Here is a 16,254-nt window from a genome sequence, read left to right on the forward strand (position 1 = left end):
TGTTATTATTGTCCCACTTTTTTAATGTTTTCTGTCTTTAGATTTCTGCCCCCTCCCCGAAACCCACTTTCGTACACACACGCGCGCACACACATCCAAAGGTTTATGTGTGCATCGGCATCCTTCTTAGTAGTTTTACACACTGAAACAAATTACGCGTGTGAATTTTGGGTGTTGAAACATTCGGCATAATTGATGGTAAGGGCTTTTCTGGTTTTCAATCGAATCGAAAAGCATGAGATGAGGATTTATTTCCTTATTAAAAATTTTGAATAGTTCTTTCCTGCAAGTAGCAGTTGTTTCCAAATCGCATCAAAGTTATTCGGAAACTTTATTCAAAGATCATAATAAAATGTAGGGGAAATATACTCTTTCTAATCAAACACCTATCTTCGTCATATGGAGAGTTTGATGCTCGATTAAAGCTCCAAAAGCTATAAACATACCAGCAACAACACCGCCTCGAGTAAGCACTCAAATGTATGCCACTTACTGGCCAAAAAGAACAAATTTAATGCACTTTTGATCATAATTTCGATTTGAGATCCACACGCAAGATGACTGCTTGGCGAAAGTCGCCATCAATATCTTTGCACTTGCGCTAACGATTTCAAAGCGCTTATGATATAAAATTGCTTCCAACTACCGGCAACGTGTTCTTTTGAACACTAGTTAGTCACTCACTTGAAAAATAATCCCAAAACATGTAAATAATTAGCAAGCGCCATCAAAAAAACAAACGCGCCAAGTCTTTTGACGTTTGACTTTTGACGACCCATTCCAATCGAAGGCTGAAGAAAACCGAACGAAAGGCAAAGGCAAATAAAGAACAAAGGGTGGCCACCAACACCAGCAGCAGCGCCTGTTGGAGTGGGTCAGTGATGCCAACAAATTTTCCCTATAAAAGCTACTTTTCGTTCGTTTAAAATTTCATCACAATTGGCAGCACTAAGCATCCTCAAAAGAGCGTTGGAAGAAAAATGAACTAAGCTGAAAATAGAAAAATGGGCGTGGCCCAATGCATTCTCGTCTGATTAGAATACATTTGGGAAATATTTTTTTAAATGCTTGTAAAAGGAATATAGAATAACTTTTCACAAAAGAAAAAATAAACAGAAATGTTTACAAAAAGTTGCTCTACTCGTTGGTGACCTTGGTTTAAGTAAATTTCAAGGAAGACTCCAGATTACCGAACATCTTTCAAACACGATCGCTTGTTAGGCTTAAAATGGGTATATTTCCCCTATGTTGAAGGATTTTTGACGATGAAGTAGAATGTCCTCCACCTTAAACGAATTCATTCTAAAGTCATCAAGTTATGCCATTTGTCGCACGCCCAAACAAATAGCCACTATTATTTGATAGACGTTTTGTTGTGATCGCAAACTTGTGATCGACCAAATACATCTCATCGAAAATGAGGTTTGCTTTTCTTTTAACCTTAAATAATGTAAAAGATAAAGATATGGCCTCCAAAACCGTTGTTTTAGGCAATGTGTCGAAAACCGGCAACAAAAACGACACTTTTGGAGGCCATATCCCAAAGGAACCTCGCCTAATGAGAAATAATCATGTGCAGCGGCGCTGAAAAGAGTAGACAAAATGAAACACGAACACATACAACAAACATACATGCGTGAACGCGGAAACGGAGGGGAAAGCAGAAACAACAAGAAAATGAATAAAGTTATTGCTTGAACTGTAAACGTACTATTTATAAGTGTGATTAAAGTGAAACTAATTTAGGGATTCTATTGACAACAAAGAAAGAATAAAACATGAAGGAAAGAGAACCAAGCTGGAATAATAAGCAACTGAAACGTGAAGGGAAACGGAAATGAAAGAAACTAAGGTAAACAAGCAAACCAACAAACACTAACCCGAATCAGTTCCACCAAACAGAAGGGAACGTCACAAATGAAGGGAGGCTATCGAGTAACAGAGCAACATCCTGATAACTCCCTGATTTTTTTTTTTAAATAAATCATCAACTTGATCTAGTCTTCGTAACAAAAGCAAGCAAACGAAAGAAGAAGAAGAATATAACAAAAAAGTAAACAAGCAACAAACAAGAATCACTGAAAGAAAAAAGAAAAAAATAACAAGCATTACATAAAACTAGACCCTTCACAGCTACTACTACTGAGCAAAGCAACAAAACATTCACACCAAGTACACACACATACACAATTCCCAACTTCATCCCCAGAATTTTCTCCCGTGCAAAATCAATATGAAACAAAAAAAATCACTCAATCATCATTTACGAAACAAACACCCAACACTCACGTCACACAAAACAAACACTGAAATAAAAACAACAAAATCATGGAATAAAACGAAAGATTAAAAAAAAAATAACTTCAAGAGACTACGGGATCAAAAATTGCATGTGAAAGCCATTGAGTGTTAACTTTTTCACCGATCAAAAGAAAGAAAGAAAAAAATAACAAAAAAACATAAACATGAAAGCAAAGAAATCCTTTTAAATAAGTAACGAAACGCTTCTGATTTTTGCCCCGTATATTCAGACATATGTGAAGAATAGAAACAAAATAATGAAACAGAGAAGAAAAACACAGCTGCTGCAACAAATACACACACCTACAGTGGAAGCAGTCAGCGAGAAAAAAAACGATACAGAAAACAAACAAAAAAAAAAACTAGAAAAAATGAAACAAAAAAAACGACGAAAAAAAAATCAAATCAGTAAACACTGTAATTTAAACGAAAAAAAAAATCTCTAATGTAACCAAGTAAAAGATAAATGAAACATTGTAAGGCTAATTATGGAAACAAAAGAAGAAGAAGAAAAAAACACGTGAAACGCAAAGCAAGTAATGGAGGACACAAGTAGACACAACAACGGCAAACAAAAAGAAGGAAGAAACAATTCAACACAACATTGTGAATGCATGCAAGGAAACACGAAAAAATGCAGAAAAAAAAGAGATATCTAAAGTCAAGTAACTAAGCAAACAACATTTGTCGTGGCGTTTTGTTTTACCGTTCTAGGGCGATCCGAAAGCTTTCCTTTAAAATTGCTGAACAGATTTTCTTGGATTTACACATCTTTGTGCATATGTTATTCTCATGTTCAAAGAATAATGATCGCTACGCTTGGGTAGGACGTTTCCTAGACGTGAACAATTCTCTATGAAATCGGCCGATTTCGAACAATTTTTTTATTTGTAATTTTTTATTTGGCTCTAACTCTTTGTGGGAGCCTTCCCAAAGAAGCCATTTTGTGTCATTGGTTCACCGATACAAGTCTCCATACAATTTTGACAGCTTTCGAAACAAAAATGGTTCGAAAATATTCGAAAAATTTTAACCTTTGAAGGAATTTTATGTTCAATTTTATGTCTTCGGGAAAGTTGTAGGTATTGATGAGAATTGTTCAGAAAAAATAGGTGCAAGAAAAAAACTTGGCGATTTTTCGATTATTTTTTTCACAATAACTCAATTTTCTGAAAACCGTATTTTTAGATTTTTGCTTTTTTTTAAATATTTTTTAAGGGCTAAAACCCGCAACTTTTGAGCCATAAAGGAGTTTGATCAAAAATTTTGCCGAAGATTTTTGAAAAAATAATGAACAGTCAAAATTAAATACATAAACAAATTTTGAACTGATTTTTTAATGTAAACTTGAATTTGCAGATTTTTTGATAAAGTGTCTCATTTTAAAAATAATATAGCCACCGAAAATTTTATATCAGTGAAATATTTGCAGTTTTTCGATTTTAAAAAATAGTGACCATGAAAATATTTTGTTTGAGAAGTTCAGAAAATTTGCTATAAAATAGTTTAAGAGACAGAGATTGTAGGGATGCCACATTTTTTTAAAATGTCTGTTAAAAAGTCTTTGTCTGTGCACCTTTCTAAAATCCAAATTTATCAATTTAGAGTCATCGAATTCCATCAGAAATTGCGTTGAGCATGTTAAGTCTAACGAAATAAGTTTCGGTAGATATGTTTTTCAAAATATTAATTTATTGATGTTTTTTTAAATCTATTCACTTAAAAAATGAGAAAATTGAAGTTTTCTAAGTTAAGAAAATTTAAGTTTCTAAGTTTAACAAAATGGCTTCTTTGGTCATAGAAAAGGTCCCAACAAAGTTTGGGCCAAAACAAAAAATTAAAAGTAAAATCCATTTCAGGAGAAACTGCTAGCGAGATTTACATTGGTAGACAATTAAAATAATGAAGCATCAGTACATGCAGACTTATTTTATTGTTTTCTCATTCCTTAACCGAGGTTTTTCATTTAGAAAACAATAAAGATTTTTTTATAAAATTAAAAAGGGGTTTTTATGGGACAGTCTAAGGGACCAACAATAAATCAAGTGGACACTTTTTTGGAAATCTCATAATAATTTTTTCAAGTCATAATTTTGAAACATGTTCAAATTAATTCAAAATTGAAGGGCCATATTGCGCCGATCTTTCTACAATTTGCGTGACACTAAAATTGGACACACGATTTAAAAGCGCACGCAAAATTCCGAAAAAAAATCGAAAAAAATTGAAAAAATTCTACCGCTTTTCGTTATTTAAGTGTACATTTGTTAGGGACCTGCTATTTTATGGCAAATTCAATGTACTTTTTAAATCTTCATAAAACAACAAAGGTCAAATTAATTTTAATTATTTTTTTTATTTTTTTGTTGTTCTTTTCATACATGATTAGATTTTTCCATTTGATGCGATGGGCTTGTATGATTTTTTTATTAGACGTTTTAACAGCCCTTTCACATTGAATTTGATTTTTTGAACGATCCAACTCTCACTTTTTTTACAAGTGCAAAAAAGTTGGAACGATGTTTTTGATCGACAAAATATACAGGTTTGATCAAATCAAGTTCTACAAAGTATTAGGATCACCAATACATCTTTAAAAATCACTGGAAAAAAGAATCGTCCCGATTGGTTGAGTTATGCCCGAGAACAAGCGAGTTGAATTTACCGTTCCAACTTTTTGGGGTTAATACACTAGTTATAGCACCTGATTTTACATGTTTGAGTAATTAGTGAACTTAACCCTTTTTTAACATTACGACAACCAAGCCCCAACTCGCTGGATCTCGGCCATAACCTAACCAATCGAGACGATTATTTTTTTCTAGGATTTGTAAGGATGTTTAGATGATTCTAGAATTTCACAGAGCTAAATTTGATTAAATCTGTAATTTCTGCGAAAAAAATATGTTTTCTGGTCTAAGAAATTGCTCGGAATTCCGCGGAGGCATTCGCTACAAAAAAAAAAACCTTACTTAATCCACCTTTAGGTGGTTGGTGCCTTCCTCTCATTTATAGAGTGATTCCAACCCCCCTTAAGTGTCCACATGGTTTATGGATTTTCCCTAACGTGATCGCAGCACCTAAGAGGTCCTAATAAAAAAAGTGATGAGTGAAAAGAACAGACTACCTACAGACTTTTTGTCAAGATTATACAGACACCGCCTTTGAGGAAAATGGCATCCCTCTCAACGGCTTTTTCTTGGCGATAAGACCCAACCATTTGAGGTTATGTAAATTCAGATCATTTTTTAAACTGCTTGTAACTTTAGGTAGGTCAGATCTTGAAAATTCTTAATCCACAAGAAAGGTCATTTCAGAACCATTCTAAAAATATATAATATGGCAGGTTTTCATGGAAAAACCATTCTTTTTTGCAAATTGTGATATTTATGTGAAGCAGTTTTTTAAGCATAACTTTTGATGTGCTTTACCAAATCTTATAAATTTTAATAGGGACTTATGGGACCCCAAGACGAATCGAATGAGGCCAAATCGGTTCAGTCAGTGACGAGATATTCCAGTGACATTAATTCGGTACACATGTTTACATACAGCCAAACACACAGACATTTGCTCAGCTGGTGATTCTGAGTCGATATGTATAAATGACTCTAGGTCTAGGATGTCTAATTAAAAAGATCATTTTTCGAGTGATTTTATAGCCTCAGTAAGGTGAGGAAGGCAAAAAGTTAGAATGATGTTGTCGGTCGCAAACATTACAGATTTGATCAAATCGAGTTCTGCAAATTTCTGGAAAAAAGAATCGCATCGATTGTTTCTCAAATATCTTTCCAAGATCACAATACTTTACGACACAGGTCCTTTATTTACATGCTTTCAAAATCATTACAAATTATATAATTCTCTAATCTAAACGGCACTAGGTTAGGTTCTTGCAACTGTTTTAATCAGAATCTCAGACAGAGAGACGTTACTATTGTAAGCTTATCAGTATTTTATAATAACTATGGCATATACCGGGAAGCAAATGCTCCGACGACAAAACGGGGGATAGCTTGAAATGTTATGTTGCAGTAACCTTTCACCAGGGAATGGTCTTATCAGCTCTACCAAGTCTGGCTGCTACAGCTGTGTGTGCGGGGGCGGTGCGCGGTCTCTCTGTAAGACTTCCACTTCCAGGGGGGAAAGAAGCCAGATCTGCGTGCGTGGTGCTATTTTTGATCGACGGGTTAAGTTGAATACAGATTAGAACGTGAAGAGTGGGATTAATCTGGTCTCTTAGATGATGACACACTCCGGCGGGTACTGCGTGCCAGCGGTCACCTGTTCCGGTTTTGGGCACACTGGAAAAACACACAATGGAAATGAGTCAGACTTTCTAAAATTAATTCGTCGACTTAATCCTTACATCGTTGGCACCGCTGTCCCCAATATCCGGTACCCTCGCAGCGGCATTTGTACTGTTGCACGGTACTAACTTGACTGCAGTGGCCCCCGTTCATGCAGGGTTGCCTGCTACATACGTCATTGGAGCGGCCCTGAAAATTGTTTAAAAAAAAATTAATTTGTTTTATTTGGTCTGGTAGCACTGCTGTCTACCTTTAGAGCATCCTGGCATTCTTTCCGCGTAGCGTACCGGAACTCCGATTTGCAGCCGAAGGCGCACGTGCACTGGCCGTTGTCTATCCGACAGCCGTGCTGGGTTTGGTCCAGTTCGCAGGCATGGGTGTTGTAGGCGAGTCCTGGAAAAAGAAGTTAATTTTATTTTACAAATATTTCGAATTTATTTAATCCATTAATCAAGTTGTTTTGTTTTTTTTAACAATTCGGATCGTTTTGTTAATAGGTTAATATTTTTTTTTTTAATTTATATCATCCACATCCTCTAGCGTCAGCAATCAGGAATTTTTGTTTACCAGCTAGATTATTTAGCTTGAATTATATTATTTCTCCAACCCACAAGGATTTTTTCAACCCTTTCAAGGCTGATTGCTCAGATTCGAGGTTAGCAATTACGCTTTTTGTTTCCCAGCGAGATTATTTTGCTTAAATTAATTATTGAAATTCTGATTGCTCAAGGAGCCATTACACTACCGCAAACAAGCAAACAAACTCGCACTTTTTCGCGTTTGACAGTTTGCCAAACTTGCAAAAATGTGCGAGTTTGTTTGTTTTATTAGTGTAGTGTAATAACTCCTCCAGATTCAAGGTTAGCAACAAACTTTTCACTCTCTTTGCTATTGTGAAAATTTATAAATACGACGAGTGCTGAAAACATCAATTTTTATAACGAGCTGCAAACAACATTTGTGGAGTTTTTTTTTAAACGGTCCAATAAACCAAATTTCTAGTTTTTGCTTTTTGGGTGTTTTGAAACCGCTTTGAGTCAGGGGGTTTAAAAAACACTCAAAAAGCAAAAACTGAAAATTTGGTTTATTGGACCTTAAAAAAAAAACTCCAAGTTTTTGCAATTCCAAAAATCACCCTTTAACTAAAATTCTAAAATTTGAAGTCAACTGATCATTATGGTGGTCCACATTCAGGCTTTCTCGGGGCTACCCCCTGAAATCAAAGATTGACCCATCACTAAGCTAAATTCCAAATTTGAGCTCATTGTGCCCACGGGAACCCCTCCCTCTAATCGTTTGATGTTTGTATGGGAAAAATCATCAACTGGAACTGTTTCAGCTTTTTACCACATTTTTAAGATTTTTTGCTGAAAAGTTATTAGCTTCTGAAAATGGCAATTTTTGTGTAGAGGGCTCCATGGGGCAACATAACAGGCGGATTTGGACCACCCTACGTGTTCATGTTTACTATAGAGAGCCTCTGAAAATTGGACCAATAGTTTTCGAGATATCGTCCGTTAAAAATATACCCATTTTAAGCCTAATAAGCGGTCGTGTTTGAATGATGCTGGATAATCTGGAGTGTTCCTTGAAATTTACAAAAACCAAGTACACCGACGAGTAGAGCAACTTTTTGTGAACATTTCTGTTTATTTTCACTTTTATTAAAAGTTATGCTTTTTCTTTTACAAGAATTAAAAAAAATATTTTCCAAATGCATTCTAATCAGTCGAGTGCATTGGGCCACGCCCATTTTTTTATTTTCAACTTAGTTCTTTTTTCCTTCCAGCGCTCTTGTGCGTCTCGTCTGCTTCGTGCTGCCAAAATTGATGAAATTTTAAGCGAACACTCACGAAAAGTAGCATTTATAGAGAAAATTTCCTGGCATCACTGGCTCACTCCAGCAGGCGCTGCACCAGCGTGTTGGTAGTGTTGGTGGCCACCCTTTGTTCTTTATTTGCCTTCGCTTCTCGCTCGGTTTTCTTCAGCCTTCGATTGGAATGGGTAGTCAAAATTGAAACGTCATAAGTCTTAGCGCGTTTGTTTTTTTGATGGCGCATGCTAATTATTTACATGTTTCGGGATTATGTTTCAAGTGAGTGACTAAAGAATGTGCAAAAGAACATGTTGCCGGTAGTTGGAAGCAATTTTATATCTTAAGCGCTTTGAAATCGTTAGCGCAAGTGAAAAGATATTGATGGCGACTTCAGGAAGGTGCTGTGTCCTATCCCTCGCCTAGACCAGACCAAAATCCATGATAAAGCTGTCAGACCAAATCTGTCAGACCAAGACTGTCAGACCAAAGAGCAAAAAGTAAACAGTCTTGGTCTTCGACGTAGGTGCACACAAATCAAGAAAAGAAAATTTGAAAAAGAATTTTATTTTTTCAGTTCAATGGCTGGTTTTGGACTGCAAAATTGAATGTACATCAGAAAATGATTAAACCGTGCGGCGGCCTTTACGCCGACAATTAAATAAGCAGTTAAAAGCCTTATTCTTCCACTTTAATTTTTGATCGCGTTTTCGGTTTACACCTGAACAATCTTGAAATTATTCATACGGATTTGTGACTCCTCTCTTTCCATCATTCCCTTGGGCGACTTTCGTTAAGCAGTTAACCTCTGATCTTGCGTGTGGATGTGTGTGCCACCAAAATGATGAGAAATGGTCTCGCAAAATACAAATTATGATCAAAAGTGCATTAAATTTGATCTTTTTGGTCAGTAAATGGCATAAATTTGCGTGCTTACTCGAGGCGGTGCCGTTGCTAGTAAATAGTATTTTTGGAGCTTTAATCGAGCATCAAACTCTTCATATGACGAAGACAGGTGTTTGATTAGAAAGGGTATATTTCCCCTAGGTTATGGAGGAGCCCTAACTTGCCCCTTAAAAAGATATTAAACGAATTAAACCATTAAAACGGCCAGGCCTACTACGTTGCATTAACCGCATAGACAGATTTTGTGAATGGATCACATCGTACAGAATCAACAGGGAAAGAAGGACGCGTTGACATACCGTACAAACGCTCCAGTTGATTGATTTGTAATGATGTGTGGTGTGTTTAGGGATCGTATTTAATCGCGAAGGAATCATTTGGAAAACATGGACAGGGGTTTTATACGACAAGACGTCAACGATTTTTTTTTTCAAATCATCGCATCTGGCATGAATTCTTCTCGTTTTTTTTTTCATTTCTCCGTAGGTAAAAAGCTCACTAAATCTACACTGCTCTAAAATATCTCATATGTATTCTCATCACTTTTGAGTAAAAAAGGCGATTTTAAAAGGCCATTTCCCATCCTAAAGTAAACACTTCTTTACCAGCGATAGTGAAGATGAACAGTGCACCAAAAATAATCCTTCTCTGCTGCATCTCTCTGCGCTTAGGCACTACTCGATCCGTCAGCTCAGCGTGTGGTAACGATTTCTATTCCAAAGAACTATAAAAAAAAAGTCGTCGTATCTTCCTAGCACCTCTTTCCTTTATCTCATTTAACACACTTCCACTTGCACTTGCACTTTCTTCTGGGTCAAAACGTAGAAAACGCGATGAATTGGACTCAAACGCAAGTTTAATCACTGTCCTATTAACCTGCTCAATGGAATTAACCACAAGGAAGTAACTTTCAGCTGATAGCAGTTTTAAATGATCGTTTTAAATATAGAATTCAACGATTTCTTCGAGCAACGCTCAGAACGTCCAGGAAGTGTGTGTTGACTCGCGCGCGGTTGACGAAAGACTGACTCTGCGCTGGTTCAGAACTTTCTTATGCTTTCTCCTGTTTTGTGCTGCTGAGATTGTCGTTCTTATTGGGACAGATCTCCTCGTACCGCGATTGTTGCCTTTTTTTTAGAACTCAAATGAAAACATATGCGTTTGGTTTAGGTGGGGCATCATTAATTAGGTTAATCTTATAATTAATTGCAGCTTGAAACTATTTCAAGCGCATGATTTCCACAAATTGAAGAAAAAAATCGCACATGTTCTAAGGCGATGAAACCGTACAGACCTCCTCCGTTTTGAGCCTGACTTGGCACCGTAACGAGATAAGGCACAGATAACGCACTTACACAGCGAGCAGTCCATTGCCCTTGTGAGCTGCACTTTTTTCGTTTCGAGTTTTCGTTTTTTATGCTGTAGGCTTAGATTGCTGGTGAAATTTTGTTTGAAAAGTTTTATAATTTGAATAATCAGTCTATCACTAGGTTTAACATTTACTTTAAGGGGCTACATACATGTTAAAAATCACAAAATTTCATATTACAGAAAATTCACTAAATTTACTAAAAAGATGATTTTCAATCACTCCTTAAAGTTTCACGAAGATATTTAATGATTGAACTGGTGAAGAGACAATTTAAGTTGACAATTTTGCCATGCCCAAAGCGAACTGTCAAACTTTGTGAACTTTTTTCTAAACACCGAATTGATTTACGGGTGCCACGATATCTCGAGATGGGATGGACCCTAGGATGGACCAAATTGGGTCCTTAAATTAAACTTAAATTTGTGATATTATTGTTCACAACGATAAAGATTATTTTTCTGAGTACAATGACCCTTTGAACGGCCGCAAAGGGTTTAAAATGGATTTTAAATTAAATTTTGAAAAATTAACTTCACGGCCCTTCTTGACAGAAAAGGTCCTACTTGACAGCTCGTTCCAAGGGGACCATAGTTGATCCATCGAAAAAATGTTGTCTTGTCATTTTTTTTTTTTGCATTAAAATGAAAAGAAAAGTGATCAGAAATGGTTTTTAATCGTGTTTTTAACCGTTGTACATAAAAAAATTACAAGGGCTTTAGGACTCAATTGGCTGAAATTTGGGGTGAAGACTCCCTAGACATATCCCGTGTGCATGACGAAGCTCGATTTTGAAGTTTTGCTTTTTAAAAAATACAAAAATCAAAAACTGACGTTTTTTTATATGAAAAACATAAAAATATGTTTATCTTTTTTTTAAATAAAGTTTTTGAAAATCGGCCTTCGTCATACACACAGGACCGGTTTAAAGAGTCTTCACCAAAATTTTGAGCCGATTTGGTCAAAGCAGTGTTGAGATATCGTGGCACCCGTTTTGCCTTCCTCACTGAGGTAAGGCTATAATCCTGCTCTAAAATCGAACTTTTTATTTAAAGCTCGAAAACCCACCTTGATGCATACATATCGACTCAGAATCGAAAACTGAACAAATGTCTGTGTGTGTGTATGTGACCAATAATGTCACTCAGTTTTCTCAGCACTGGCTGAACCGATTTTGACCAAACCAGTCGCATTCCACTTGGTTTAGGGTCGCATACGGTGCTATTGAATTGTTTGAAGTTTCGATAAGTAGTTCAAAACTTATGTATAAAAATGTGTTTTCGCATATTTTTGGAAGTTGAATAAATTGCAGTAAACTTAACCAAACATCATCATGTTATACATCGTTAGTTAGGTAATTGAAAGAGTCCAAACCGTTGATAACTGACAACCCTGTCTCGAGTTATAACCACTTAAGTGATATTTATGTTTTTTTTTGTAGCCGGATCTCACTTAAATGTATTTAAACAATGTCCGGATCCATCATCCGACCCATCGTTGGCAAGGTAATCGAAGGACCTTTCCAACGAGTTTAAAAAATTGAAGATCTGGCAACCTTGTCTCAAGCTATGACCACTTATGAGCCCTTGAGTGATATGTGTGATTTTTGTATTCCGGAACTTAACGAAATAAGACGAAATTTGTGTCCAAACCCATCATATCACATATCACCCATTGTTGGAAAAGAGTGAGGAAGGCACCAACCACATAGGTGGATTAAGTTAGTTTTTTGAAATAATTTCCGTTTTTGCAACACGACTTTTCGAAACATTTCCTCTCTTCAAAAATGTTTGATGAATTAATTAATTTAGTTTTGACTACATAACTTTATTTTTTCTTCTAAATTGTTAATAGAAAACCAATCAAAAACTTCACACAATAACAATTAAAAATTGGCGATGATTTTTGGCAAGTAAAAGTTGAACAAAATTGTAATTAGAATTTTGTAAAAATAATATACAATTTCCCAGTATCGGGAATTTTGCAAAATGATAAACAACGACTCAAAACAACAAATTAAACGTTTTTTTTGTAATTTTTAAGGTCAACTAAGGTAAAAAAACAACTGGACCTTCAAATCATTTAGAGGTTTGGTGGTGGAAGCGTTAATTCAAAATCCGCTTTTTCTGCCTTATACAAACAATCAAAAGTTACGAAATTTGAGCTAAATGGATCATTTATTTCCTGGTAGCTTCACAAATCACGTTAATTGCAACATTAGTTTTTTTCTTAGTTGTTAAGCTAAGAACAAGATTGTCCGTTCGACGCAGTGGTGAACGCAGAACGCTGTGCCAGTTCGATTTTCCCATCAACTGTCAGTCGAACAATCTGCAGGGGTTGCTTTGTTCAATGGTCGATGACTGGCAGGCTATGATGACAGGCGCAAAATTTTGCGTTTGCGTTCAGGCCTGACGGACAATCTTGTTCTTACCTTTAGGATGCTTATTTGTAAAAATAAAATAGCAGTCGAAAAACCGTTTTTTTCAAGTGGCTCAAAAATAGTTTTAAGCTAAAAATTGTCATCAACCAAGTATACAACATTGAAGGGAACATCCTAAAGCATAAGCCTACTACACTGAATTCATAAATTTTTATGTTTTTCTATGGTTTTACTTAGGCGGGCCATTCTGCCCCTAAATAATTTTGCTTCCATATTTATTAATTTAAAATTTCCCGGGAGCCTCGACCAAATTTCCCGGAAATCGAGAAGTCCAAAAATGGTCGATTTCCCGGGAATTCCCGCTCATCAACCTCTATCACAACAAAAATATTGCAAAAATAAAACGAATTTAACTTGCAGTATTAAAATATTTATATTTATTATCTTATTAAATCATCTTAACCTAAAGCACATGAGTGCTGCACACGATTCATAAAGGGCAGTATAAAGTTGAAAGAACTCGTCATCGCGTGGCATCAGCGTCTACTTCTGCAATCAATTATACAGCCATCAGATACAACGCTCCATCTCAGTTCATCTTGAAGAATTGTTTGTGGCCCCGCCCGTTCGGTATCTGGCCCCGTTGGCGAGCCCTCCGCACCGCCTCCCGTAAATACTTGGGCTGGATGGCGCCGGTTTCTCCCGTTCGTTCCATCACATCGAGCGCCTCCTCGACCACCTCGCCTACGAAAACCTTCGCTATTCCGGACATTGCGATGACCACGTTCTGGGACACGGAACAGCCGGTGATGGTTTGCATGAGTCGTTTTACGGCCGCCTTCGGGAATGCCGCTCGTCGATACATCTCGTACCGGTCCAGCTGCTCCTCGGTAAAGTTGGACACCAGAACCCTGGAAGAGGATAAAAAAACAATTAGGTACAAAAATACAAACACTTCGTTTCTTCCCACTTACTGCATCTTCTCGAGTTCCTCCTCTTCCATGACCTTTTTGCTTTTGGCCTCTTTCCGCTTGGCCCGTTCCAGCTCTTTCTGGTCCTTGATGATGCTGCTCATGGGTGGCAGCGTAGCCGATACCGACGTCTCGCGGCCAATTTCCGGAAAGATTATGTCCTCGAACTCTTCCGCCTTGATGGAGTACGACGAAGAGCGGTGGTCCTGGAGCTGTGTGGGTTCAATTTTGATCGACGACGACGGCGCTGGACCATCGAACAGATCGTCCTCCGAGGACAGCGCCAGGTCCTTCTTGGCGTCCGGTGGCATGTTGTCGTCGGAACTGCTTGGCTCGAGGATGTTTTCCATGATGTTTATTTTAAATTAAATCGGAATTAGGTATTTCTGAAGCACTCTACGAAATTAAATTTGTTTTGTTTTGTTCCTCTTCAGCTGATTTTAGTCAAGAGATGTGAGCAGTTCTGTCAGCGAAAAGGCTTTTTGATTTCATGAACCATTTTCTTCTGTTAGGGCAAACCTCATTTTGATTGGCAAGCGGTAAAGGGAAATCGGGGAAAAAATGTAACGTTAAGGTATCGAGAAATTAAAAGTGAGAGTGTGTGCAACATGGAGTTAAACTATCTGTGCAGTTGCTGTGAAGGTTCCCATGGCACTTTGAAAAATTTAACTCCATGTTGCACGCACACACTCTCACTTTTAAATTCTCGATAGACCTTGGTATAGACTCAATGAGATTGCGTTTAATGTTTCATTTGAAAATCAACCATAAAATCCTTGTTTGCGTTTTGAATTCTTAAGTTATTAAATTCTTAAACTCTTAAATTCTTAATATTTAAAGTTCTTATTTTTTTTTGAAAAGTAGAGTTTTTGAATGTTAGAATATCAGGTTTTTCGTAAATTTGTAATTTGAAATTTCCTAAATTTTAAAGTTTTTAAATTTAAATTTTGTTAAATTATTTATTCTTTAATGAAGCACCAGATTCGAGTGGTAAAAACGACAGTTCTCCCATAGGGCCGGTATGCTCTTCAAAAGAAAGGGGGTCAAGAAACAGCTTTACCAGAGGGGACGTTTTCTTGAGGCTTTTCTTCACCCTCTCTGGCTTGCTTTCGCTGCCGCTGCTCCCCATTTGAATTTTTTCTTGACCGGTTTCTTCCGAAGTGCATATACCTTACAATAAAGAATACATTGTAGAAAAAAAGCAAAAAAGCAGCTCGAATGGAAATGCTCCATTCGATAATTTTGAAATTCTTATTTTTTTTATTCTAAAACATTTAATTTTTTAAAATTTTGAAGAAAATAAAGTTAGAATTTCGCATTTTTCGTTAATTTGTGTTTTCAAATTTCTATATTTCAGATTTTGATTAAATTTTAAATTTTTGAGCTATTGAATCTACGAATACGGTGTCCATAAAGTACGTACGCTCTTAGGGGGAGGGGGTTACCGTAGGTGTGACAAGATGTGACGAAGTGGGGAGGGGGGGGGGTTTCGAGATTCGAATGGTGCACAATTTAATGTGAAGCACTTTTCTACAACATTTTGCTTACGATTGATTATATAGATACAATTTTATTTTTCATTCAGCTTGAACTTCAATTCAATTCTGGCTCGATACAAACAAATACTTTGAATGCAGGGTATTCATAAGAAAACTGCTACACATTGTTTGAACTTATCCAGGTTTTTAAGCGAAGATGGCGTTCTAATGGTGAACGCCCGAAATGTCAAAATCACGCAGTGGTACCAATATTCCGAAAGAAGTGTGCCATGGCATGACAGCCACATTTGCTTTCTAATGTTGGTGCTACTGCGCAATTTTGACATTTTGGATGTTCACCATCAGAACGCCATCTTTGCTTAAAAACCTGGATTAGATACAAAGCTGTTGAAAACAGTTTCAAAATTTTTTAATACTTTAATGTAATGCCAGGTCTTCTAATTTTTTAATGATACAAATCTGTTTTTTTTTATATCGCAATGTTAATTATTTAAAAATTGAGTGTATTTTATTCGACAACCTTTTATTTTTTCATATTAAAATTGGCAAAAATACCAAAACCATGAGAGTTTATATACTATAAAAAATCCCATCGAAAACAAGGGGGATCTGGCAAATGAGACGTACTTTTGAAGCGGGGGTTTGACCTTGCGTGACAAAGTGTGACATAGGGGGGGAGGGGGTTGAGTTTGGCCGATTTTTGCG

The 16,254-nt window shown here is 36.6% G+C and overlaps 2 protein-coding genes across 2 annotated transcripts; both read right to left on the bottom strand.

The window, feature by feature from the left end:
- Positions 1-6,104: 6,104 nt before the first annotated feature.
- Positions 6,105-10,412, bottom strand: LOC6037296 (sushi, nidogen and EGF-like domain-containing protein 1). The gene is made up of 4 exons (XM_001847170.2): positions 9,936-10,412; positions 6,862-7,004; positions 6,671-6,800; positions 6,105-6,605 (listed from the first exon to the last, which is right to left on the bottom strand). Exons 1-4 carry the CDS (start codon positions 9,985-9,987, stop codon positions 6,541-6,543), a joined length of 390 nt encoding a protein of 129 aa, XP_001847222.1. The 5' UTR covers positions 9,988-10,412; the 3' UTR covers positions 6,105-6,540.
- A 3,080-nt stretch (positions 10,413-13,492) lies between these two features.
- LOC6037295 (transcription initiation factor TFIID subunit 11) lies at positions 13,493-14,473 on the bottom strand. The gene is made up of 2 exons (XM_001847169.2): positions 14,054-14,473; positions 13,493-13,990 (listed from the first exon to the last, which is right to left on the bottom strand). Exons 1-2 carry the CDS (start codon positions 14,398-14,400, stop codon positions 13,669-13,671), a joined length of 669 nt encoding a protein of 222 aa, XP_001847221.2. The 5' UTR covers positions 14,401-14,473; the 3' UTR covers positions 13,493-13,668.
- Positions 14,474-16,254: the final 1,781 nt, after the last annotated feature.

The sequence above is a fragment of the Culex quinquefasciatus genome, chromosome 3 (genome assembly GCF_015732765.1).
Source record: "Culex quinquefasciatus strain JHB chromosome 3, VPISU_Cqui_1.0_pri_paternal, whole genome shotgun sequence".
Lineage (NCBI taxonomy): Eukaryota > Metazoa > Arthropoda > Insecta > Diptera > Culicidae > Culex > Culex quinquefasciatus.

Excerpts from the sequence above, each read along its gene's own strand:
- LOC6037296 (XM_001847170.2), bottom strand. The coding sequence starts at position 9,987 with ATGCAGCAGAGAAGGATTATTTTTGGTGCACTGTTCATCTTCACTATC. Across the intron at positions 7,005-9,935 it reads GTTCATCTTCACTATCGCTG|GACTCGCCTACAACACCCAT; the intron begins GTAAAGAAGTGT and ends TTCTTTTTCCAG. Across the intron at positions 6,801-6,861 it reads AATGCCAGGATGCTCTAAAG|GGCCGCTCCAATGACGTATG; the intron begins GTAGACAGCAGT and ends AACAATTTTCAG.
- LOC6037295 (XM_001847169.2), bottom strand. The coding sequence starts at position 14,400 with ATGGAAAACATCCTCGAGCCAAGCAGTTCCGACGACAACATGCCACCG. Across the intron at positions 13,991-14,053 it reads GAGGAACTCGAGAAGATGCA|GGTTCTGGTGTCCAACTTTA; the intron begins GTAAGTGGGAAG and ends ATCCTCTTCCAG.